This window comes from Dermacentor albipictus, chromosome 7 (assembly GCF_038994185.2).
Source record: "Dermacentor albipictus isolate Rhodes 1998 colony chromosome 7, USDA_Dalb.pri_finalv2, whole genome shotgun sequence".
Lineage (NCBI taxonomy): Eukaryota > Metazoa > Arthropoda > Arachnida > Ixodida > Ixodidae > Dermacentor > Dermacentor albipictus.
Window position 1 is genome coordinate 62,676,167 of NC_091827.1, and position 25,615 is coordinate 62,701,781.

Sequence of the window (25,615 nt, forward strand, 5' to 3'; positions counted from 1 at the left end):
ATGTAATGTTTATGGGAAATTCATTTGGTAAAAATAATAATAATGAGGCTTATTTACATTATTAAATACAAGTAATGTCATTCAGAGCTGAACATTTTTTTATTTATGCATGAAGGCTCCTAAAGAGTCCACGAGGGGTTTAGATTATGTTTGGTTAAAACAAACTTGAAATGGGATCTTATTTCATCCACCGTCACAGTGGCAGTAATAAAATGGGAACTAGGTACTGTCACTAGAACATGTCACTAGATACGTGTAGAGCATTATGTTCGTTGACGGAGCCAAGTGTAATAACTACAGCACCGCACATAATTTTAAAGAGATTGAAACAGGCTGAAATTGGTCAAATAACTTGCTTTGCCGAGATCAAGAAAAGAAATTTGGAAGGTGCCTAAAGGCAAGGCACACTTATTGAAGGAGTGGAAATTATTAGCACAAGTCAGCTACTTGAAATGTTTGCTCAGAAGCGGGCGCTTCTGCATGGCAGTCATGGCTCTGTGGCAGCATGACTGTTTGAACGGTCTCCCCTTCTTCCACTTGCATCAGCTTTCCTCCCTGTAGACTGCAATAAGCGTTCCTTATATTTGAACAGAAGTGAATATTCAACTACTTCTAAAATCAAATTATTGAATGGCAAAGACTGTTCACTTTGTAATTGAAATTATAAGTATTCACCCCCGTATAATTTTGAGGAAATGTTGCTAACTGTGCATCATGATATGGTGGCAGGTACGGCTTTGTCGTGGCCGTGACAACCATCGACAACATTGGGGGCGGCCTGATCCAGCCTGGCAGGGGATTTGTCGTGTATCCCGTTCGGTACAAGGCCATCGTCTTCAGGCCCTTCAAGGGAGAAGTGCTTGATGCTGTAGTCACGCAAGTTAATAAGGTATGTCTTGGTCGCAGGAGCACATAATAGAAAGGTTTTTAAAAGCTTGGGGCTCTCCACGGGCTTTGCATGTTCTGTTACTGCGATATCTACAGAATGGAGAGTTTTTGTTGTGTTTATTGTCTTGTGGGGGGGGGGGGTTGCAGTGTCAGTGTGGCTGGAGATAAACATGAAATAATATGAAGAAATTAGGCTCAGTACTTATGCACAATTTATTATTAATATCAGTTCCAAGTTTCAATATAGTATCTGTTTGGAATCAGTATCTAAATAAATGATAACGTTCACTGGTTCTCTATGTTTGACTTCTGATGCGAATTCATATTCGTTTGGTTGATGAGTGGCAGCGAAACTTTTTCGTTTTAGAGCAACAACCTTGCTGAAAAACACTGGTAATTTGTTGGTTTGTCTTTGAGGGCTTCTGTAACAGCAGCCAATCTTCGGGAGCACTGGGGAATCAGTGGTATGAGACCTACATGCTGTTTGTATAAATGATGGGCACTGCATATAAGTGTTAATTTGCTGAAAAAAAAAAAAAACATGCACATTTCACGCCCTATGGGAATCGTTATAAGTGAAGCTTCCGAACTTACTCTGCTGATGCAGCCTGATGATGTCATTGGTTATGCTGATCAATAAGTGCCGCCCTGAGCCTATGATGTCGTTGCTAGTGCCGACCAATCGGCAGGCGTTGTTACCTTTCCATGTGCATTCCTCCTCTAGGCGCTGCCCCTCTCCCCCTCCTCACTCACTGCATCCCCCTCTTTACAGTCTAACCATCGCCACTTCATTTAGAGCTGAGCTCTAAATGTAACCTCTGCAGTAACCCCCTCGAACCGCCAATCACAGCATTGAAACCTGTTTGACTCCACAAACTTGGCTTCCCTAAAAATATATTCAAATTTGGTGTGGATCTTTGTTTGGGCTCATTTTGTGATACTAGAAAGACCTCAGCATACTTTGCAGGACTTCATGCACCCTTCTTACATGTTGCTATCACATTTTTGCCTGCGAGAGATCTGTTCGTTTCGACCTCACGAGGCCTCCTTGTCACTCATGTTATGTGTCACTCATGTGGGAAGTGAGCGAGAACTGCTTAGGCATGCTGCACGGCTCTCGCCTATACTCCTGCGTATTTATACCCATACCACATAGGCAGTTTTCATTGGCAGTTGAGTAGACGGCCTTCAAAGATCTTGAACTCTCTTGACTTAAGGAAGTCTCATTGTTGCTACACAGCCAACTACTAAATGGTTTTTCGAAATTTTCGAGTACAGTAGAATCTCACGGATATGGCCCCATCTCGTACGATTTCCAAGCGCCAGCATTTTAAATTGAGAACACAAAAGATTTCCCAATATAGTTATGCTTTATTTTTGTTTTACTGGTTAACACGTTTCTGGAAAACACTGTTTTTAGGCACTAATGTTCTGTACATCGCCAAAGTGCGGTTGGACAAGTTTCAGAGCCGAAAGATCTCTTGTAAACAAGAAAAGGCACGAGGCAAGTGATGACGGACAGTAGCTGGCCACCACAGCAGTGTCCCCGCAGTACTCGCACATCGTGTCACATGAAAATGGCGGTGCCCACTCAGTTTGCTATTCCGGTGCCAGCTAATCTCTTCATGGGCCGTCACAAACCACATTCGCAACTGTCGCTGCCAACCCTATTGCGATAAGCATCGTCATCTAACTCTTTAGCAGCACGTGGGACATAGTGCCATTGGAACCATACGGTATGCCTTTAATGGGCGATAATCCAAATTTGCTAGCCACTCGCCACAATCGGCCTACATCGCAATAACACACCGCCCTTAGCTTCATTGCACTTTTGACGGTGCAAATCGACCGACAACTTGCCGAAAACGCGAAACATCCGAGCGTCGCCAGTGGTGGGTCAAGCTGCCAACATGCCGGGTCAGTGCAAGCTGCTGTTTCTCTGGTGATTTTTTCGAGTGGGTCCTGCTCGATTCGGGCCACCTGACTTTAACCAAACAAACTAAATGTGTGGTAGGGTCATTGAATTTTGTTCCTAGACATTTGTCAATGGCACGGACACGACGGTGCGCGAACGCCGACACTTGAACTGTAGAATTTGCACAGTGTCATCGACAACTGTGCACTGAAAAACTGTCGTTGTGCAGATTTCATGGCTGGACACCTCGGGAAAATATTGCCGAGTTTTCTCGCAAAGCCTTTACCTCAAAACCGTGCAGTCATTGTGATCGCGCTACATAACCATGATAAGCGGTTACTTGGTTTTTGAGCACAACCTCGGCATTTGTCACGGAATTCGCAGTGCTTTCCAGCGCGGTACTCTTGTAGTCTTTCGTGACCTCCGCACCCCCTCCTGTAAAAGCAGCTACTGCTTTCCCCTCCTCGTTCGCTCTCCAGTCTGCAAGCCATTTGGAAGCTAGTCACTCCTCTCACTCGCCTTCATGTCAACTCCTCGCCTCCTTGCGACCAGTTTTGATGTCACTGCTCCTTCAATCCTGCCCTCTTCTGGCCTGCTCTCCCGAGCACAATCTTCCACCAGCAGGCGACCCTTCTGCGATTCCTGCTTCTTGGTCTCCATAACTCTGATCGCCTTTCTTCCGCTACACGTGAAGCCAATGCCCAGCCCGCCATTGCAGCTGGCGCCATCACCAGCGCGCACTGACGAGGAAAGCGAGATGCCCTGACGACATTTTGAAGTTTCTGCCTATTGCGTCGCCCGCCGCATTCAGTCACTTTGGCGCTGACGGTGTGTGCAATTGGTTCCATGCTGCAGAGCATGTGATTGGCCGTTATTCAGAGTGCTTCATTAGTCGTGCCTTGCGTGTGCTCTTGTGGTCTACAGTGATAAATGGCTCTGTCAGTCTCCTGGCGAAAGTGTCTGACTTTGGAGCAGAAGGTTCTGCTGATAGAAGAAGTGCGAAAAGGTGGCCGGCAGAAAACTGACGTCAAAGGAATTCGGAATACTGTCGTCTGCTTTATCAACTGTATTGAAAAACAAGGAAGCTGTGCTGGATGTCTTTGAAAAGAGCTGCTCGGTGAAGAGAAAGAGGAATCGCGATTCGAAATACCCCGAAGTGTAAGGTGCACTTCTACAGTGGCTGAAGAGGGCTGGGAATGCAAATCTCCCTGTACATGGACCTGCACTTACTGTAAATTTCGAAGCGCTCGCCCTCCAAATGGGTCATAAAGATTTCAAGTGCAGCCATGGCTGGTTTGAGTGGTTCAAGAAATGACACGGCATGACCCTGAAGTTGATCATTGGCGAAAGCGCAGCGATGAACCATGACACTGTAGACGTATGGCACCAACATCAGCTCCAAGCTCTACTTGAAAAGTATGAAGACAAAGATGTCTACAGCCTAGATGAGGCTGCATTTTTCTACAAGACGCTACCGAATCGCACATTCACTATCGCTGGTGGATCCTCACCCGTTAGAAAACAGAGCAAGGAGCGTGCCACGGTGCTGTTTGGCGCAACGTGCAACAGGCGAGGACAAGCTTTCCTTGTTGATGCTGGGGAAGGCGGAGACTTCCGAAATGCAACTATTTCCAAGCAATGCATCTACAGAAGTAACAACCAAGCATGGTTGACTGCTGCTATTTTTGAAGACTATGTGTGCCTTCTGGATAGACAGTTTGACGCAAAGAATAGGCAGGTGCTTTTCATAATGGACAATTGTCTGAGCCACGGGAATATCGACAACATGAAGGCGACCGCTGTGGAATTTTTGCCTGCAAACACAACCCCAGTACTGTAACCGATGGATCAAGGCATCATTGAGACCACCCGGAAGCTGTACCACAAGCCTCTCTTGCAGCGCATGCTCACAGTGTATGACGCCGGCAAGAGGTACAACATTGATTTGCTTGGTGTAATCTATTTGCTGAACTTTTCATGGAAATAACTCACACCTTCGAAGGTCGCCAACTGCTTCGCACACGCTGACTTTTCCTGCGCCGTCGTTAGCAACCCTTACGATGACCAGCCTGACGATGACCACACTTGCAGCGATATCTACGAGGTTGTTCATAAAATTGCTATCCAGGAGGTAGAAGGCAACTTCGACACATTTACATTGGCTGAAGCTGCTGCTCCGGTGGTCACCCTAGCGATGGATGCGGAGATAATTGGCATTGTTGGTGGTCCCGATGAGCATGATGAGCCGGTGGACGAAGAGCTGTTTGAAGGGCCAACTACGGTGCAGACACGGGAGTACCTATGCCTGCTACGAAATAAGGTTGAATGCATGAGCGGTGACCACAGCATCACGCAGTACTTGGTCAAATCAGAGCAGGGGTTGCTCGCGTCCAGTAAGAACTTGAAACAGCCAAAGCTCACCGCCTTTCTTGCACCTGAATAATGTTTTGCTTCATGGAATACAGTTGAACCTCACAATAACGAAATCGGCGGGGAACACGAAAAAAATTTGCTTTCGCGAGAATTTTATTGTTGCGAAAAGAGACAGCACAGATAGGTAATGCATCACAGAACAGAACTTTACTGTCAAAATTCCATTGAGCTACTTTGCAAGCTTTGCTCGAGGATATACAAACGCATTGCCGACAGTACAAAGTGCGCCGAATGCGTCGACCAGCAGTGGCAGTACTGCCGTAGCGCAGTATTCTCGGTCAACTGCTGTCGGAGATGGAATCACTTTTGCGAGATCTTGCATAACTCGGTACCAGACGCAGAGAAACAGCGCATGCAGCAGCATTTCTCCAGCTCATGCTGTTGCCTGTAGGCTCCGACACGACCGGGGCCGAGCGCAAAAGTGTTTGTATCTCCTGTACCTGAAGGCAAACGATCTAGATAGGTAACGGCCATTTCGCACAAATCTACATCCGGCGCCGAATCTGCAAGCGATGCCTGTTGGGTGGCACCAAAACCAGCGTTCTTGAAGAAAGGGATGCGTATTTTCGGACATGATCGCTCAATCATGGCCCGATGCGTGACGCTCCATAATTATTAGTACACACATCGCGCACTAAAGAACACGGACGAAGAATAAAGACGAAACACGAGCACTGACTCACGACTAAAAGTCGTGTGTCAGCGCTTGTGTTTCATCTCTATTCTTCGTCCGTGTTTCTTAGTGCGCACTGTGTGCAATAATTATGCAGATAATTATGCAGTACAGTGGCATTTCGTTGCCGAGAGGTACGAAATGCATTCAATCTTATGGGTGTTTGCCGGACATACGGAAATGTTTTGTTGTCGGGAGAATTTCGTTGTTGCAAGATTTCGTTATCGCGGGTTTTGACTGTACGTTGTATTTTGACTGTCTTGCAGTTGTGGCGCAATTAAAGTTCAACTACGTTAGCTTTTCTTGAGTCGTTGCTTATATCGAATTACCGCTATAACGAATTTTTTCGCCGTCCCACTGACTTTGTTATAACAAGGGATTACTGTAGTTTGTTGCTGATTCTTATCAAACATGTTAGTGGTGCGCTAGTGAAAACAAGCTGTTAACAAGTGTAAACAAACCCTCATGCCATCTACATTAAGGTGTTCAATATTTCAATAGGCATATGTGCAGCTTTGTCAGCTTGATAGACTACTGACTTGGCAACTGTTAGTAGCTGCCCGTGTAGACGCCTAATATGGTGTTGAGTCAATGGAAAATTGTTTTTAAGGCTTTTAATGTGCCTGTGTTACGTTGGTATTAGACAGACTTCCCTGTGCTGATACTCAAATTTTGTGTCCCTGCCAGATTCAGAGTGGTCTAGGCAGGTCATTATCTTCTCAGGGCCATGAAAACCATTGAGTCTGCTTTGCCTTAGATGCAACGATTCACTGCACAAGTGGATGTACCATCCTCTGTGTGACTTGCGTTTCTTTTTTTTGGGGGGGGGGGGTGGTGTTTTTGTTATCAGGTTAGGGTGCAGCATTCTGTGTTCTTGCAGGTTGGCCTGTTCACTGAGATTGGACCGCTTTCCTGTTTCATCTCAAGACATGTGAGTTGACCTCTGTAGCTTTGCCTAGACTGAGAGCACACTATTCTTTTCTTGTAGTGTTGTGAGAACAGTCGAGTTCTTCACTGGGAATGGCTGACAAAATGCATGTACATACAGTTGCTCACTAATAATTTAAAAACACTGCTAATTCAGACAGCTTTGCAGCACCGCTACTTATCTCATAGACTTCAAGGGGTCCTGAACAACTCATAGGGCTAGGTGAAAAAATGCGGTTTGTGCATGGGTAGCGTATGCTGCTGTTAACAACTCAGCCAAGTTTTGCAGTTGTGCCCTGTGCGTGGAGCTTGGAAGCAGAGCGTGAAGTCTCCGTTTTCTCAAACGCTCTCTTTTAAACAGGAACCTGCTTCTCACTCTTTTCGGGTTGCTTTATTTCGTAATATAGCAGATTCCCATGCACGGCTGCTATTGACCAATTGCTGACATGAATGAAGAAAGATGTTTGAATCAGTGTGCTTCTTCCTACTGTTACTGTGCATATTTGTTCACACAGTTTGACAAACACGCTGAAGTAACCGAAAACCTGCTTTCTAATTTCGATAAGAATTATGTACTTCTTGAAGAAGCTGGTTATTGTCTGTTCAGGCTCAGCTGCCAGCATATGAATTAAACTTTGGCCACCCTGCTTATCAGTTTCGTAGCTGTTGGGTTTTGCTAATGTTGACTAGTTTTGAACTCCTGACTAGCCTGAAACCAGACGAAACTTAAGGTAAGACCACACGCTCGCTTGCCGGTGCCCGATCACTCCTGGCCACTCCTGGTTAGACCCTTTGGCAGACTTCGCTTCGTGTTGCGCTATTGATAGCGCTTCAGTATGCACAAGTTGGATGTGCCTACTATCCATCGGTCAAGCTGGTGCACGCAAAACCAGTCTGCACCATGTAGCACGGCCAGACTGGAGCAAATAAATGCGAGCATGCACTTTGACGCTCGTGCTCATAATACAGCAGAACTTCGTTCATACGTTTTTGAAAAAGAAAAAAGAAACGTGAGAAAAAGTGTACTAACTGAGAAAATGTTAAATCCAAAGTAACTAGAAAACTTTGACAGACTCAACTATTGTTGACGTCTACATAACCCGAAGCGTCACACGTATCATTGCTGCATAAGACGCTGACGCGCGTCGAGCTGGTGGTGCTCTGGCGGCCCAAGACGCATATTGTTGTTTTCCTGTTGTGTGGTGTTTTAAAAGGGCGCTGCAAAACTGAAATGAAATTGAGGTGGTGGACGACGATGGATGACGCCGAAGCGAAACGTAGTGCTCACATCACGCTGCCTGCAGCAGGGAATGGCGGCCTGTTTGGATTATCGCCTATCAAAAGCGTGCAGTACGCTACCAATGGCACTGCTCACTACGCGCTGTAAAACAGATAGGTGAATTTGCTTATCACAATAGGTTTGGTGGCAATAGCTGTGAATGCGGCGTGCGACTACCTGGTTGGAGGTTTGCTGGTAACAAAAAATTGTGTGCGCCATCGTTTTCACATCAGACGGGCGGCTATGTACTGCTTTCAATCGCACGTGCCTCATGCCATTACATAGGCTCTAGCGGCCAGGAAACATTGTACGATCCCAGTCTGCAGCAGAGAACGGCACGCATTTTGGTTACTGCCCATTAAAAGTGTGCATTACGCTTCCAATGGCACCATGTGCTGTGAAACAGATAGGCCAAGATGCTTATTGCGATAGGATCGGCGGGGATGGCTGTGAATTCCACATGCACCTCATGCGTTTTCCTGCTTACATGGGACCTAGCAGCCGGAAAGCATTGCAATTTGGCGATGTATTGAACGTTGGTACCAAAAAATCTTGTTTTCCAGAAACGTATGGACTGGTAAAAAATTAGCGTAACTCTACTGGGTCATTTTTGGTGTTCTCGATTGCGAACCCTCGCTCTAGGAAAACGTACGTAATGGGAACGTATCAGCAAGGTTCTAGTGTGCTTCAAAAGTACTTCAATGCATTCAGCAGAAGTGGAGTTATTGGCAATGAAAGGCGGTTTGTGATCCTTTTAACGGTGCTCCCGTTCCTTGATCAATGCTTCGCACTGTGAAGGCTATGGTGGAGCAAGGCGTGCCCACAATGCTCCATCTACTGGCAGAGTCCACAGTCCACTTGGACATCACTGTGATGCACAGTTCAATCAGACTGGGATACATTTCCGAAGCTGCCCAAACTTCTTCCTTGCACAGTTCAAGTTTGATATTGGATGTCCATGCAGGCGTCGCACTTCGAAGCGTGTGAAGAGAAGGCCTTGTTTGATAACAGTGTGTTTGAGAAACAAGTATGTGACTTCACGCTTTGCTTGTGAGCCCCATGTTCTGTGCATGACTGCCAAATTTGGCTGAGATGTCCACAGCAGGGTATGCTATCCATGAACAGTATTTTTTCACCAAGCCCGAGGAGTAGTTCGGGACCCCTTTAAGTATAACCTGAAGACGAATATTTTACAACAAAACAACTTCTACGTAGCAACGTGTCATTATTCATTGGTCTGTGGCTGCTAAAGTGGCACTTGCCTGTGCCCCTCCCTCCCTCCCCCCCCCCTAGCCACCCACCATGAACCCTCTGTGTCAGGCCTGGTGGTGAAGCATAGGAAAAGAACAACTACTGCAGAAGTCAAAAGGTGGGATGATGTAATAATGCAGATTTCAAATAATAATAAAATAGTCTATTAAACATGCTATTCGAACCGAGGACGTCCAAGTCATGAGCTCAACGCTTTGACTCGGCACCACAAAAGCCAAACCGATAGTGCACTTCTTCCAGAGTATTTATGCAATCTCATGTAGGGCAGCTTGGCCAGAGACAAATGCAGCGAAAGTCCCCCGATGTCCCTCTTGCAACTCATGCATGCACACAACGCTCAGGCAAATGCAAGATAGAACGCCTCAACATTCTCACCACTATCGCTACCAACCCTATATTGCGACAAGCATCCTTACCTATCTCTTTGCAGTGCGTGTGGTGCACTGCGTTGGTAGCATACTGCACACTTCTATAAGGCCGTAACCCAAATGCGCTGCTGTTCCCTGCTGCAGGCTGTGTGAAGTGAGCGTGATGTTTTGCTCTGGCAGCGTTGTATTCTGCTGTCTCTGACTACATAGCTCAGTTTTGTTCTGGTTTCCCGTCATGGTGTTAAAACAGTATGCAATAGGAAAGCGAGGAAGTGCGTCTTGACCCGCTCAACGCGCGTCAGTGTTTCATGCCACAACGATTCTCGCCGACTGGACGTGTCAAAAGTTCCCGCCAAAATTCGCCCCCCGCAGAAGCTGCTGACCCTGGCCAAATTGTATAAGTGAAAACATAAGATTGCCGAAGCTGCAAAAATGACGATGCACTTTTTGGGCGCCGCCAGCTCGGTGTGCATCGCCGTCTCACACTGCAACAATTCGCACCATGCTTAACCTTGTATAAATGTCAACAAGAGTTGAGTCTGCCAAATATTTTAGTGACTTTGGATCATACATTTTCATGGTTAGTGTGGTTTTCTCATATTTAGTTTCATAATATGTACACATGAACGAGGTTGTACTGTACATTGGTGCTTGGGATAGGTGGCAAGTGTTGCAAGGAAGTTTGACTACAGCCAATGAGCAATGTTGCAGATGGTCGATTTTTTTCGATAGGCCCCATGATTTGGACGTCCTTGCGGCACTGTCACATACCCCATAGAGTTAATGTATAAGGACGTTTGAAATTTCAGATGCTGAAACCCTTCGTCGTCCTATTGTTTAGACGTTATTGCCATGACCGCAGGTCGAAAACAGCATTAATTGAAGCCACCACTGCTGTCAGTTTGATTATCTTGCAGCCTCGAGTCTGAGCTTTCGCACACCGACCGACTGGCAACTGTAGGCCACCGTGACCACCGCAGCCATTTGTGTTTGGCTACATGGTGTTTGATGCATAGTTGCGTGGTCGTTGTATGCTTTTGTGCACTCTGCAATGCTAGGCCTGGCTGCTTCGGCATTCGCTGCCAAACTTCCTGCTGTTCGGTGCCATGATATTCATTCAGAGGATTCGCTCCTGTTGGCAAAGGCGCTGACACCGTCGTCGTCATCCTCGCCGATGGCTTTTAAACACGGAAAGCACTACTATAGGTTAACGATGGAAAAGAAAGCCGCCATCAACAAGCAAGGTGAAAGCGTCCGGTCGCAAGCCGATGTGAGTAAGAAATTTGGCATTTCCAGGCAGTCAGTTTCGGATTTCCTCAAAAGTAAGGTGAAAATCATGGAAGCGGGCGGTAAATCAACCGGGACTTGAAAAAAGAATTGACCTTGCTGTTCCCATGGCACGTGCAAACTGCGGCTGTTCATTATCAGCAGAAGCAGATTGCCACTCTGCTTCAAGAATGCGGTAGGCCTCTCCGGTCTGATTCGCGTTCATCAAGAAAGCATGGATTGACTGTATGGAAATGACTATAAATCACTACAAAAACTAGAATCTGACACAACTGCGTGGTTGACTTGTTGACCTACATGTGATGATCGTTCATTTAAACTGCATATTGTAATGGACACACTGGCGCACACGTTCACGCACGATTCTTAGCACAGTTGTCCTGATGGCGGCATGGCGCGTATCCACACAGGCTCATTGGCTCGTGCACTGCGTCCATTTCTACTTTGTCCTGTGTAGAAATGTGCAACAAGCACTTTGATATACGTGAGGTGCACTGTGGTTTGACGTCCCGGTGACAAGAGCTTTTGCAGTTAGTGTTGCGATCAGTATATGAAAGACCACTCTGAAGCATGAGCAGCTTTTCTGCGTTTCACATGGCCTTAGAGAAGCAAATCGGTAAATTCCCACTTTTCAAGATTGTGGGGACATTGTCCGAGACATGCAGAGGTTTCAAGCAGGCTTCAGATGGGCGTATCTTATATTTTGAATTATCGGTCTATCCTGCCGAATTTCCAAGCACTCTGCTTAGCTGCCATTTTTTTTGAACAGCGATGTAGCCTGCATAGCGTTTGACTTGGATGCTATCTTTATGAAGGTGTCTTTTTATGCTGGCTTTGTCAAAATTGGAATGAGCCTTAAGATGGCTACTGTCCACTTAGATATGTATTTATTTAGCTGTTTACATTTAGAGTTTTAACACTGGCGCTCTTTGGCCATACCTGGCCCTTGCGCCAATAAACAAAAAACATTTATTCGTAGAGTTTTAACACAGCCTGAGATGCTTATGTGGCTCTCTGTAACAACGTTTTTCATAATTGTAAAGCCGCTTTCCTGCAAGGCAGTTAGCCTTACTATATTATGGGTTATGCACTCATTTTTGTCAAGAGCATGTACAATATTGCGAGAAACAAGGACAAACAAAGGAAAGCACACACTATTCTGTCCTTGCTTCTTGTGCTAATCCTATTTTAAACATGAACTACCAACATGCCCAAGTCTTAGTCCTTCATAGCGTGTACATGCTCAGTTTGCTTGTATTATTACATGTAAAATATAGACGCCATTCTCATGTTGAAAACATGTGCAGGAGAAAAGCCCCAGCATGTGCAGCTAGCACTTTGTCTTCATTTGAATGTTACCCGTCCCACCATTAATTGGACAAATGTGCATTGCAGAGAAGCAATGTTCTTGAGTTACGAGAAGGGTCTGTTGTTTCAAATAGCACCTGCATTGTTGGGTGAGTCAGCAAAAATTGTGAGGCAAGATAACTTCAGTGTGAAATAGACAGTAACGTCAGGGAGATGGAATTAATTTTTACGTTTTGCTCTTTGTCGCGCTAAAGTTGTTATGGCATACAACATTGTTTCTTCCACTGCTTCATCGTTGTGTGCTCAAGTGTTTATCAGCTGCTCATGGTTCCCTCTTTATGTCTTTTTTATCTTGTGAATTTCAGTCCATCCCATCAGACATGCAGTTTGACCCTAACTCCAACCCGCCATGCTACAGGACACAAGACGAGGTGAGTGTGAATCTGGAACTGTGCTGTATATGTTGAATTATCGAGGATATCAAGAGAACGATTGACAAATGCTTACTACATTAAACCACTTTTATTTACTGAATGAATAAGCAAATCGTGTGTACATTTTGTGCTAGAGCAGTGCGGGAGCTGTAATTCTCATCATCTGATTACTGATTAGCTTCCAGTGGCATTGCAACTTTGTTCGCAGTGCTGCCGCAGTGCAAAACCCATGCCTTCATCCGAGACATGATTTTGACTATCATGCGCACAACCGATGGACAGGCAGGTTGTGCGTCGATCGCGATGTATTTAGTGGATTCGATGCCAACATGCAGGCTACGGTAGAATCGCTCCTTCATCCTGGACATCTTCCGCAGTGTTGGTGAGTGCTTGCACACATTGCACTGAGTCAGAATGAAACTCCTGCTCGCCACAACAGCTGCGGACGAAATTGTGGTCGCTATCGACGCGATCATGCATGGAGTCTAAAAGCACGAGGGCTGCATTCACCGAGTCAAAACGGAACTACTGTTTGCCGCAACCATGGTTTCTGTCAACGCGATCGTGGATGGCGACGACACATTTCTGAAGGCACACGGCCAGTGTGTACACTCAGTCGAAACTAAATTACTGCTTATCGCAACCGCTACGGATGAAATCTTGGTCGCCATCGACAAGATCATGATGGATGGTGACTAGGGACTATGCAGGTCTAAAGGCATGTGAACAAGGCAGTGTGTGCCATGTACCATGATAAACGCAAGAATAAAGGCTATTAGCCCCGAGAATTAGGAGTGGCGCCCTCTCGCGAGTGACGTCACGGCCAGGACGCCGCTCGCTCCGGCTCGCTCGGCTGCCGCGCGCGCTCGTTCCCTTCGTGTATGCTCGGGGTATGGGTGGCTCGAGCCGTACGTATTGAAGAATACGTTGGCTTCTTTCAGCTGCCATACCTTAACCACAGTTTCCTCTTCAAAGGCGTGTGATTCGAGAAATTTTGCGGCTTGGATATTGCAAGCTAAGTAGCGTTAAAGGGGTCTACAAGGTTTTGCAGTGCATATATGCGCCGTGTCTATCGGTAAATTTTGACTAAAAAAAGAATATCTGCAAATTTAACGCACGAAGTTGTGTATGATGATTCGCTAAACATTTAAGATTCCTTTAGTATTTAGCTATGAGAGGCATTGCATTTTACGTGGAAGAAAAATTTGGTAATTGGCGTCAACATGTTATCCGATGTTAGACACTGCCCAACGAAGCTGTCATCACGATTCCTATTACTCTGGTGTGTTGTTCTATTCAAATATGGCCATTCATTGCTGCGTAAAAAAATAGTTAGGCGCGCATTTCTTATGAAAAAGTTCGCTCCTACTTTCATCCCCCTCTGAAACAGGCCTCCAAAAAACGAATTGCTCATGGCTGCTAACACGACGGCGCGTCATGTAGAGTATTTACATAGTTAATTCACAAACACCATAGTAGCAATCACCTGAGAGAAAAGTTTCATTGTTAAGATCGAGAGCCACTCAATTGAAAGTGATGAAATGTTTCATAGTGGCGCTCAGTAGCCTTTATCGACAATATGGCACACCCCTGATCACGTAACGGTAGCAATCGACTGTCCGTATGGCGAGGCACGCTATGTTCGCGAAACCCATCAGTTCACTACAACTTCGAATTAAAACCATAAAGCATTTTTTACAGCGCCAACTGGAATGGCTAAAGTATTCTCGAGCTACTACACCGCAGCTTAGATTGCTTACAAAAGGAAAATTCAAGCACCCTCTGTCTCACGATGTCTCGATCCAGCGTTATTTAATTATACAAACGGATAACAATTCGCTTCGTCGGTATATAAATTAAGGCTAAATTAAGTTTGCTCCAATCCAGCCGCAAACATTCATAAAGAAAGCACCACAAGCCTTGCATATACTTTCACTTGATTTCTGACCCTCCACCGGGGGAATTTCGATATCTTGAATATGTCCCATACTACTAGTCATTGACGCTTCGACGTCTTTCTGGCTGCAGCTATGCGGTCCAGCAGGCATGCTTCACTAAAAAAATTGGGCCGAGCAGCCTGTGTCAGTTCGCCAAACAGATTCGTCATGTATATTCCTCAAGCAACAAGCACCAGTAAATTTCTCAAGTGAGTTTGATTTGATTTGATTTATTAATTTTCATTTACACACACACATGTGCAGAGGAGTGGTAAATGGAGGTGGATGAGGGAAAAAAGCCGCACAGACGCGGCTTGAGGTAACCTCACCCCCTTAGGTACAATATGGCTGCATGGGGTAACACATCAAACGCCATATAAATTACATTTATATAGTGGCCATAAAACATTGCAGTTATACAATATATGAAAGAACAGTAAAATAATTCCACAATAACAATGCAAAACACACTGTGGCATTGAAATAAATACATGATATAGTACACTAGGTAACATAGACAAAAAAAGAGGAACATATATAACATACATTATTAATCATTAACAAACGCTCTCTAAAGAGGTGAGTTGAACGTGTAGCACGGAAAAGGGAATATATATTGGTACATTCCTAATTGTACTCTGTAAATAGCTGTAAGCCTTCATTAACTTCAAGTTTCCGCCGCTTAAAAAAAATAAACACGTGAAGAACCGCCTAATGTTGACAAGCAGGTAAAGAAGCAAGTGAGGCATGTAGAATCTAAGCTCCAGTATTAGTTAAGTCCCCGTGCTACTGCCGAGCGTTTCTGTGGGGAAATGCAAGAATTCGATATTATACCATGAACTACTCGTCGTGAGCAAACCTGTTTTAGCGGAATAAAATCAACGTGACTGCTGTAGAAGTCATATATAGCCAACTTCGTGACATACTTGTTGCAGCGCGGCAGGTATGGTATCATAACTGGATTCCTATAGGCTATGCTTTTGCAATTGTCTATGCGCGTATGAAAAACCCGCAATGGGCTGGTCTGCGTCGCTTCGGCTGGCACTGTAGCGTTGCCTTCGAGAGCTGCATTGTTGTCTAAGAAATTAGCTCTTTGAATAAATGTTCGCAAAGGTAGACGTCGTAAAAATATATTTGAGATGACCACCATAAGTATACAAGCAGAGAGAACGAGGGTGAACAAACGAAAACACCGCAGAAAGCGCCTGGACAACGCCCGAACTGTAGCAGACGACAGGCGCGAGTCCGTGCCCTGACGTCACGTGAGCGGCCCTCGCAGCGCCGCTCGTGTTCGTTCTCGGGGCTAATAGAGGCACAAATAGGCACTAAGCGTTCTGGTGTTCCCAAGACGTTTTCCAATGATGATCATGGTAATGTGGACGCCACCGTTTCGTTTTGGTTGGACGCTAGCAATGGTTTCACTCGTTTACATCGAACATTTATGGTGCTCTGAGCTCGCCGCGCTCTTGCAGTTGTCCGACTGAATCTGGGTCAGACCGATACATCTGAAGTAACAAGAGTTTGATGCCATGAAATAAAGTATATCGCCTACTGGCACCAGAGGTAGAGTCTGGTACTAGAGGAAGAGCCGCATTGTCTGATTTCCCAAATAACCGAGTGTCAAATTTGCGAGATTTTACTGTTTGCGCACTCAATTCTAACGTGCACCCGTTTTCCGTGACCGAAAACGAAGGGGTGAAAAATGCCCTCGATTGTAATGCACACCCATATGCCGTGGCCTAAAAAAAAGAAAAGCCCTTTACATTACCATGCAACTCATTCCTTCATACAGAAATACAACTTTCTCTCATTTGGAAAAACAAACTTTTAGGTTAGGTTAAGTTAGGTACACTAACTTTGCGAGAAATAAAAAAGGTCACAGTTTCGTCGGAAAGGCGAAGCATCGATTGCAATAGCAAATCAGTAGAAAAGTAAGGATAGTAGTATTATCGGCCGTATAAACTTTTAAACATTCACTTACTAACTAAATTAACAAGTATGGTGTGACGCACTAGCAAACATAAACAAGTCTCACTCAATGACTGCGGAAACTCTTTATCAATACGCTGGAGTAGGGAAGGGAAGTAGCAGGAGCGAGTGAATTGACCTTAGTGCAGCCTCACGCTTCAACGCGAACTACGCGATGAGAACACAGCGCAAGGCGCCTAGATGTGTAGACTCCATCTCCATTGCAGATTGCTTTAAAAATAGTGGCCATGCGGCCGCAGCGTACATAGTAGCCGCTGGTGTAGAACGCCTCTTCTGTTTGTGCCAGTCCCACACGTAAGTTTTGGGAACAGCGAACGCCCGTAATGCGGCCTAATTTCCATCAGTCTCCGCAGATGTGATCACTTTCCTTTTAATTGCGACATCGTGATGAACTCTGCGTGTCTTCGCAGTCGGCACTTCCATGCTGATAGAGCAAACGCAGAGGACGGGAAGACGAATGGTGGACAAATGCCTAAGCACACATACTACAGCACATGGAGGAAGCTACAGCAGCTAGGCTAGAAGTGTGTACGAGGCGGCCATGTTGAAATGCCGGTGGCAATATGGTAACGCAGATTTAGGGTTGTATTGGATTCTAATGCGCACACAATTTTTGGACCCATTTTATCGGAAAAATGTGCACGTTAGATTCAAGTAAATACGGCATAGTGATTTATGGATTTGCATTCAAAGAACATACTTTTGAGTAAGACTTCAGCAGAGATTCTTTAAAATCATATAAATCTGCAATAGTACGAAATAGTACTATTCTCTACACTCGTGACGTCAAAGCAAATGCAAACTACAAGGCAATGTGCATGAGTGCTGAAAGCAAGCAATTACCAGTGGTATGAGCTGACACACGTGACTCATTACCAGAGATCAATGCAAACTGATGCACCATGAACAAGTAAGGGTCACGCTTGGTGCTAGTATTGGCACGTGTTAGGCTGTGTACAGCTTGGATGTTTTGGGGTTAAAGGATTAGAATAACTTTCAGGGCTCTACGTACGTTAACCTCAAGCACTTTTTGGAACATTATGAACGTGATGCCATCAGGTGCCGTGGGTCAAACCTGTCCAATGAAAGACAAATAACAACCAAAGCGGCATCTGTATGTCGATGCATCTTGCAGGGCCTGAAGATGCCAAAATCGCAGAGCAATCTGAAATGCTAGATGGATCTTATCGCTTATTACTTTCAATTTTAGTTAGCTCTGAAGAAGTGAGATCTTGATCCAGTATTTATCAGCAATCAAACAGTGACAAGAGTGCACCCATTGCAGCAGTCGGCATTGAATCAAGAGTCATGAAGTGCTGCCATGTTTGCCAACGCCATTTCTTATCAAACATGTACGCATGTGTATAGACTAGGCGTATGTGAGCTGTACAAACCTGTAGTGTGTGCAGTGAAGAGAACACCATTTCTTTACGTATGTAAGGGCTCTACATTTGTTGTGTAGGTAATTCTAAAATTTCTATGTGATGGATGAGCCGAGAGCCTCAGATGGCTGTCACAGTTGGCATCGCATGCGGGTAGCACAGGAACTGGTGGATGTGCTTTGGATTATATAATTTTGCTTGCCGATTTATCTTATTTAGCTTGTGGACTGCCTTCTAGCACTGTGACCTGATGTGCCAATCGCTTTCCAGGACATCATCATCCAGCAAGATGATGAGATAAGGCTAAAGATTGTGGGCACCAGAGTGGATGCATCAGACATTGTAAGTAATATTGCACTGCTAAAATCTGGTGGGCGGGGACCTGTTGTGAAAAGGCATGCATAACCAAAAGGCAAATGAAGAATGTCAATCTCTTTTCTTTTGTGACCTTGTGCTGCAGTCTGGACGGTGAAAAGCTTTTCTTTGACAGTGAACAATGTACGGTGGCACAACTTAAAATTAGTGAGGCTGGTTGCCATTTAGTGGCTTATGTTTTGTAATAATGGCCACACTCAAACGCAGCACCAACTGCTGCTCTGTTCGAGCAAGGTCGTTAGCCAGCAAACAGACCCCTAGAACTTCTAAAAGGGGCGAGAACTTGCTTGTATGCTGCCTTTGATGGGCATACATATGTGAAGGACTTTTGAAGCGTTAGCTTTTCTTAGCTCGTTCCTCATTTTTGTATTGTTAGCATTGTCCTCTTTTCTCATTTGTCAGGCTACCAGATTGGGCATACATATGTGAAGGACTTTTGAAGCGTTAGCTTTTCTTAGCTCGTTCCTCATTTTTGTATTGTTAGCATTGTCCTCTTTTCTCATTTGTCAGGCCTCCTCATTTCTCCTCTCTCCCCTCAGTGGAAGCGCACGTGGCGGGTGCACTTCTGCGAATGAGAAAGGAGAGTTCGGTCACGTGACGCAAAACTCTGTTTTCTGCAGCGCCACCAGATGGTGTTGCCTTCCATGCTTCACGGCCAGTCATAGGGAGCAGACCTCACTAATTGTGCCCGCAGTATCTCGGAAATTTTCTCTGCGATGCAGTCACTCCTTGCCTATTCTTTTGCGAGTCGGTGGTGAAAAGAGCTTTTGCAGCCATGTCAGCCAAATGGTTTTTTAACATCATGTCGTGTGCCAGTGTATGCTTAGAAAGCTGGCCAGCACTTCAGAGCATTAGGGAGGGGCGCAGTAGCTTAGAGCAGAATGCTATGAAACATCCTTTACACTGAAATGTCATGGAGGAAGCAGGACCTTCAGACCCCCGAGTGATTCAACAAGCTTGAGATCTGGAGTGAAAACACCTAGCCCGTAACACTGCTGACACTGAAGCATTTGCGTCACACGCTCATAGCTATCCTGTGAGTTTCTTTGCTCTCCTTTTATCATAAATGATAAATAATCGCGTAAATGATATAATTGCTAATCGTTAAAGTTTATGACAGAATTACTTGTCAATTTCTTATGTCTACCTTGTCAGCTGTTGTGTACTTGCTTCTTTAGTACTGTAGTTAGAAATAACATAGAGCCTCTCAGTTCTCTATGGTCGCCGCACATTTCGCTGGTTATGGTTACTCTGGGCCATCCAGTTGTCCCTTCCAAATGTTTTATTAATGAATACTGAATTCTTACCACGCAGTTTCAGCCACAGTTCACCAGTTGTTTCTTTTGATGCAGGAAATCTTCACACGTATAAGAATCCCTCCGTGATAACTTTTATCTTTAAGCGTACAGATGATGTACAAAAATTCGGAAGTGTGCTTATTCACACATCTCATGTAACATTGTTAAGATAGTGAACCTTGGGCTAGAATCTGTAAATAAGCAGCGTCCTCTATTGGTTTCCTTGGACTGTCCAGGACTGCCTGAGGTGCTGCTTTCAGCCAATGAGCGTTGGTATACGCAGCATCTCGTGCAGTCTTGGTATGTCCGGGACGACAAACCTAAAAGACCCAAGGTGTCACCATGCGGACTGGTGCTATCTAATCTGCCGCCCTCCATTTGCCCTCGTGTAAGGCCCGCACCCCAACATTGGAGGGTGAGAATGTGTAAAAAAAAAGTTTCAGTAATTGTCGTGCACATACCCGGATAATTTTTCCGCAGCGTGCTGCTAGGTGGCACTAGTCCCGCCGATGGTGGCATTGTCATCACCGTGTGCTGCACTTAGCGCCAAACCTACCAAACCACGGCTATAGTCGCCGACTATGACGAAGTTGCCACTCCACTAGTACTGCCATTGCTACCAACAGTGCTGGAAGCACTAGTGGTGGGTTTAGCAGGTGGCAAGTTGTTGCGAGAAGTTCACCCTTATTGAAGTACTTGTACCAGTAGACTACGTAGGCAGTAAGGCGTGAGATAATATGCACGGGCTGGACTGATGGTTGCGTGCGTTAAGTGGGGTTTGGGTTTGCGGGCGATCAGCCGGCAACTACTGCAAGTGCCTGCCAAGCTCGTGTGAGCACATACTGGACAGAACGGCGCCAGCTTGCATGTGGCCATAAAGCCTCTAAAGCTCCAGAGTGATTATGTGCAGCACAGATTGAACTGGCAGCGTCTCGGAGTCAAGGTTGCGTATGTGGCATCTGCACGTCATGACGACCTGCGACACACGTGGGCTGCGTGGCGGGTGATCGTTGAACGCACCTGCGACCTCGACTGTCATGAAATTTCAAGTAAACTTTATTTAATTAAAGGAGCACTATTGAGTGAAAGCCTTTAAAATAATTTTCTGCTGTGCTGTCTCACTAAAAGGCAACCAAACTGATTTTACCATTGCAATTTTCTTTTTTTTTTAACACTGCCTGATTATTCAGACATTCTTGCGGCGTTGTCCGTGTCTGAAAAATCGGCTGGCGACTGTAACTGCGTTTACAGTCCGCTGCCTGTGGTTGCGTTATTTACCGTCAAAATCTGCATATTATACAGACCCAAATATAATGGAAGGTCAAATTTCTGGGCTGGAAAACAGAAAAATAAACTTTAATCCCCATGTAATGTGAGGGGAGAAAACTTAGCAAGAACATTTACTTGTATCAGACTCCGCACTTAATCATTTCCACCCTCAGTTGTGCTTTCCTTGAACAGTTCCTTTTCCTCCAAGTGTTCTCGTAGGTAGTCATCCTCTCGGCCATTGAGTGCGTTCGATATGCCGAACTTCTTGAAAGATCGACGCACAAGATGCTTCGGGATGCTCGCCCATGTGTCCAAAGTCCACTCGCACAGCATGGCTGGCGATGCCTGCTTCAGCAGCCCAGTCAACATCACTTCGGGCTCACCTGCTCGCATCCATTTTGCGTAGCATCGCTTGACTGCACCCTAGAACAGCTTGTTTACTTATACATCTAGAGGCTGCAGCTGAAACCTCGTCCTACTCGGAATAACGATGAGTTCAGTGGCGGAATCGCACGTCAGCCTCTTCACTGAGTTGGCCAAGTGGCAACGAAACGCTTCCGGTATGAGGATGGACGGAAGCGAGAACATTGCACCGCCTACACCACACGGACTTTACCCAGTCGAGCACGAGATCCTCCTTCATCCAGCCTTTTTCATTGGATCTCAATACGTCATTTTTTGGCAGCTCCTCACCTTTCGGCATTATCTTGTGCTTCGAGACAATATAGGGCAGGAGCTTGTGGCTGTGTGCCATGCACGACAACATGGCAGTAACCCGCGTCTTCTCATTGCCAGTGGACCGAGCACAAGCTTGTTTGGAGCGCTTCTCATGCACAGTGAGGTGTGATGGCATGTCCAGACAAACCTGCGTCTGGTTGGCATTGCCGATGCACCGTAACTGAAAGATCTTGGACTTGCACAACAAAATAATGTGGCGCTGGAGAGTCACAAACAGCTCTTGGAACCATTTGTGCAGCTTTTGCGAAATGGAAGTTTGCTGGCATAATGGAGATCCAGGATAGATCTAGTGCTTGCCCTCTTTGAAGTCGGAGCTCGGGGTTCCTGTTTCTCTTGCAAGGTCACCAGCTTTCGCCTGGATGAGCTCGATACTCATAGCTGGATGCGTGGCTGGCTGTTGCCGTTCTAACTCCATCAAGGCAAGTTCAAGTTCAAGTTCTGGGAATGGCCCATTATTCAGCATGTGGAACCTTCTTCGCATTCCACTGCGGACAAAAGGAGGATCGTTAATCCGAGAATGCTTCAGTTGGTGATGGCAAACTGCGAACCGGCCGTGCACTTGCCTATGTTCTCTGCAGCTAAAACTGCCTTTCTCTTGAAAGCAGCCAAGTACTATTTTCGTGGCCGTGGCATCTTGCTGCTTCACTGCAAAAAATAAAAAAACAAGATATAATTTGCATGGTTAGCACGCGTGCTGCTAACATGCACACTCAACAATAACGAAACCGTGCAATAGCCACGTAGCATTAATGAAACCACGTGTTAGCCATGCAGCAATAACTAAACCAAAACTCTGAGCCCGACTTTTTGGCCAAAATTTTTGTTCCGATCCGCATGTACCGTATTTACACGATTCTAATGCGCCCTCAATTGTAACGCGCACCCGTTTTCCGTGACCTAAAAAAAAAAAAGAGTCCTTTACAGTACCGCGCACCTAATTCTTTCCTACAGAAATACAACTTTTTCTCATTTGGAAAAAAAAAAGATTAACTCCCAATGCACTAAAGTTGCGATAAATACAAAAAGTCGCAGCTTCGCCCGAAAGGTGAAGAATCGATTACAATAGCAAATTAGTAGACAGCTATACGAAAAGTGAAGATAGTAGTTTTATCAGCCATATAAACGTTTGAACATTCACTTACTAGCTAAATTAACAAGCACGGTGTCACGCGTGCAGGAGCAGACATGAACACATCTCACTCAACGACCACGGAAACTCTTTAAGCGCTGGAGTGAGGAAGTGTGGCAGCAGGACCGAGTGAATTAACCTTGGTGCGACCTCTCGCTTCGACTCCAACGAAGCGACTAGAACACACCGTGGTGCGCCTAGATGCGTAGACGCTTGTCTCCGTCGCAGATTGCTTTTGAAATGGGGCTGCGTGGCTGCGCCGTATGTAGCAGCCGCCGGTGAAGAACGCCTCTCCTGTTTGCGCCAGTCCCGCACGCAAGTTTCGGGAACTCTGAACGCCTGTGATGCGGCCTGATTTCTGTCCGTCCCTGCACACCTGATCGTTTTTCTTTTAATTGCGGCATCGTGATGAACTTGGCATGTCTGCAGTCGCCACTTCCACGCTGATAGAGCAAACGCAGAAAACGGGAAGACGGTCGGTGCCACTAACCTAAGCCAAAGGAAGCATTGCCTAAGTACTCGTACTACGGCACGTGGAGAAAGATAGGACAGCTAGGCTCGTAGCACATATGGAGCGGCCATTTAGGTTCGTGCTCGATTTTAATGTGCACGCAATTTTTGCACCCGTTTTATTAGAAAAAAGTGCATGTTAGATTCTAGTAAATACGATAGCACGAGGCGGAAACTTGAGGCTCTAGTAATTCGACAAAAAGCCTTGTATTATAAGCGGTTTTTACGGTAAATAGCAGTCGGAACGCAGTTTAAGGTTTCACCTGAGTACCTATAAGCCTGCCTCGTGTAAGGTGTGATCTAGTAAAAAAAGAATCGAAGAATAAAGTGTGGGCCTTACATGGGTAAATACGGTAGGAAATTTGTAACCCAAAATATTGTGCATACTTGTGGGAGTACAAGATGGTGAAACATTATCTGTGCCACTAGTGCCTCCATCAAGCAGCAGCAGATCTTCCTGGATGACTGTAATTCCAAATCGCCAGCAGCCCTATTGCCATTGGCCACAGTTCTACGGGGATGTGATAGCTGTTCGTGCAAACACATTTCAATGTTTTGAAGGCCATGGGATCGCACATATTGCATCATCCACAATCGCGACAATCTTGCAGGATTGGGGGAAAAAAAAGTATGCCACCGAAAGTCAGGTTGGCATAAAACGCTATTAAACCTGGGATTGACCAGCAAGACAGTATAGGACACGAGGAAAGTGATAAAGCTGTTTTCGCAGATGTTTCAGCAACATTTGGTGACAGTGCGCAATGATGCAGCTTGTACAGATGCTCAGATATGCTAACACTGATGTAATTAGCTGCTGCACTTTTTGCTGACACCCGCCTGCCTTATCAGCGAGGTTAGGCGTTACGGGTGCCTTATCTGTGCTCAGAAGAAATGCGCTGCTGTGTGGTTCGCGCGTCACAATCTGTGTGTGCTCAATAATCGCAGCGTGCTGCATTACAGCATCGCATTTCGTCTTATCGTAAATGGAACATGTTCCAAGGTGTGGAGCATAATCTAGCTGATAACAAACAAAGTGACTGTCAGTATGGTGTATAAATTTGCCACTAACCCATCCCTTTTCCTTTCCTCTCTTCCCAGAAGGCCCGATGCGTAAGGAAGAGACCGCAGGGTCGTTTTTGATAAATTAGCGTCTCCTTCAGCTACGATAATGGTCAACACAGCTAATGTGCGCGTAGAATTTTGCCGCTTCTCACGTGGCAACTTTGGTGCATGGACAAAATACAGTGCAGCCAACTTTGTGGTGTTGTTCAGGTGTCGGTACAGCATGCCGTCATTGATTCCAGGCTCCTCCTTGACATTTAATGGACAGTAAAGATGAATAGTAAGTTTAGCTATTAGTAAATTACGCCTCTGCTACATCAAAGCGGCTACTTTTACTGTGAGAGGATGCTTGGTAAGTAAAAAAACCTTCAGTATAAAATGTGGGGGCTGACACCACCCTGAACTTTCTACATTGATGTCATGGATTTCGATAGCATCTATTCCGGACTAATCGACTTGTTCATTGGTAAAAATGGACTACTGTGCATTCCAAAGAAGCTGAATATTCAAGCTAGCAAGTTTCGATAACTTTTCACGTGCAAAAACAGTTGAAATACGAGAAAGTACTATGAACTCTGCGGCATACAACGACGCATCAGTGCCGAGTTATCAGAGCAAAATTCAAGAAACAGATGTTTAGCCTTCAGTTTCCTATAGAGTAATCAAAAAATTTTTTTGCCAAATGAGTAAAGCCAGCGCTTTGAAGAAACACTCAACTAATCTAGCTTGATTTAGCGCAGATCTTTTGGCGACCATTTAATAACTGTAGCATCACCGTTTTATGGTATCAGCCATATGTGGGAAGACCTTGCAGATTAATACTTACAGAAGCCTATAAAATTGTATGTGCACTTGTGTCTTAAACAGAACTAAACTTCACCTAAATTTGTCCAGCAACAATGTTTGATACGCTGACAAGGCATCCTATGCTGGTACACATACCAGATTCTTCTGAACCAATGATGCAAGGTGGGAAGAATAGAAAATAAAGCAGATAATTATAAAACATGGTTCCAGGATGCAAAGAACACCCTGACTGCCTGTGTGCAGCAGTTTATCACGACCACTGTTAGGCATCATGGCATGTAAAATTGCTGTCACACTTAATAGGAAGATAGAATACAGATTTCTAGTGGTTTAGA

At 45.4% G+C, this 25,615-nt stretch overlaps 1 protein-coding gene across 1 annotated transcript in view; it reads left to right on the top strand.

The window, feature by feature from the left end:
• Positions 1-25,615, top strand: part of Polr2G (DNA-directed RNA polymerase II subunit Rpb7) — a 37,833-nt gene that overhangs the window by 2,093 nt on the left and 10,125 nt on the right. The window contains exons 3-6 of the mRNA XM_065435707.1: positions 730-889; positions 6,790-6,840; positions 12,716-12,781; positions 18,363-18,434. Of these exons, the coding sequence (XP_065291779.1) occupies positions 730-889; positions 6,790-6,840; positions 12,716-12,781; positions 18,363-18,434 (349 nt within the window). The remainder of the gene's footprint in view (positions 1-729; positions 890-6,789; positions 6,841-12,715; positions 12,782-18,362; positions 18,435-25,615) is intronic.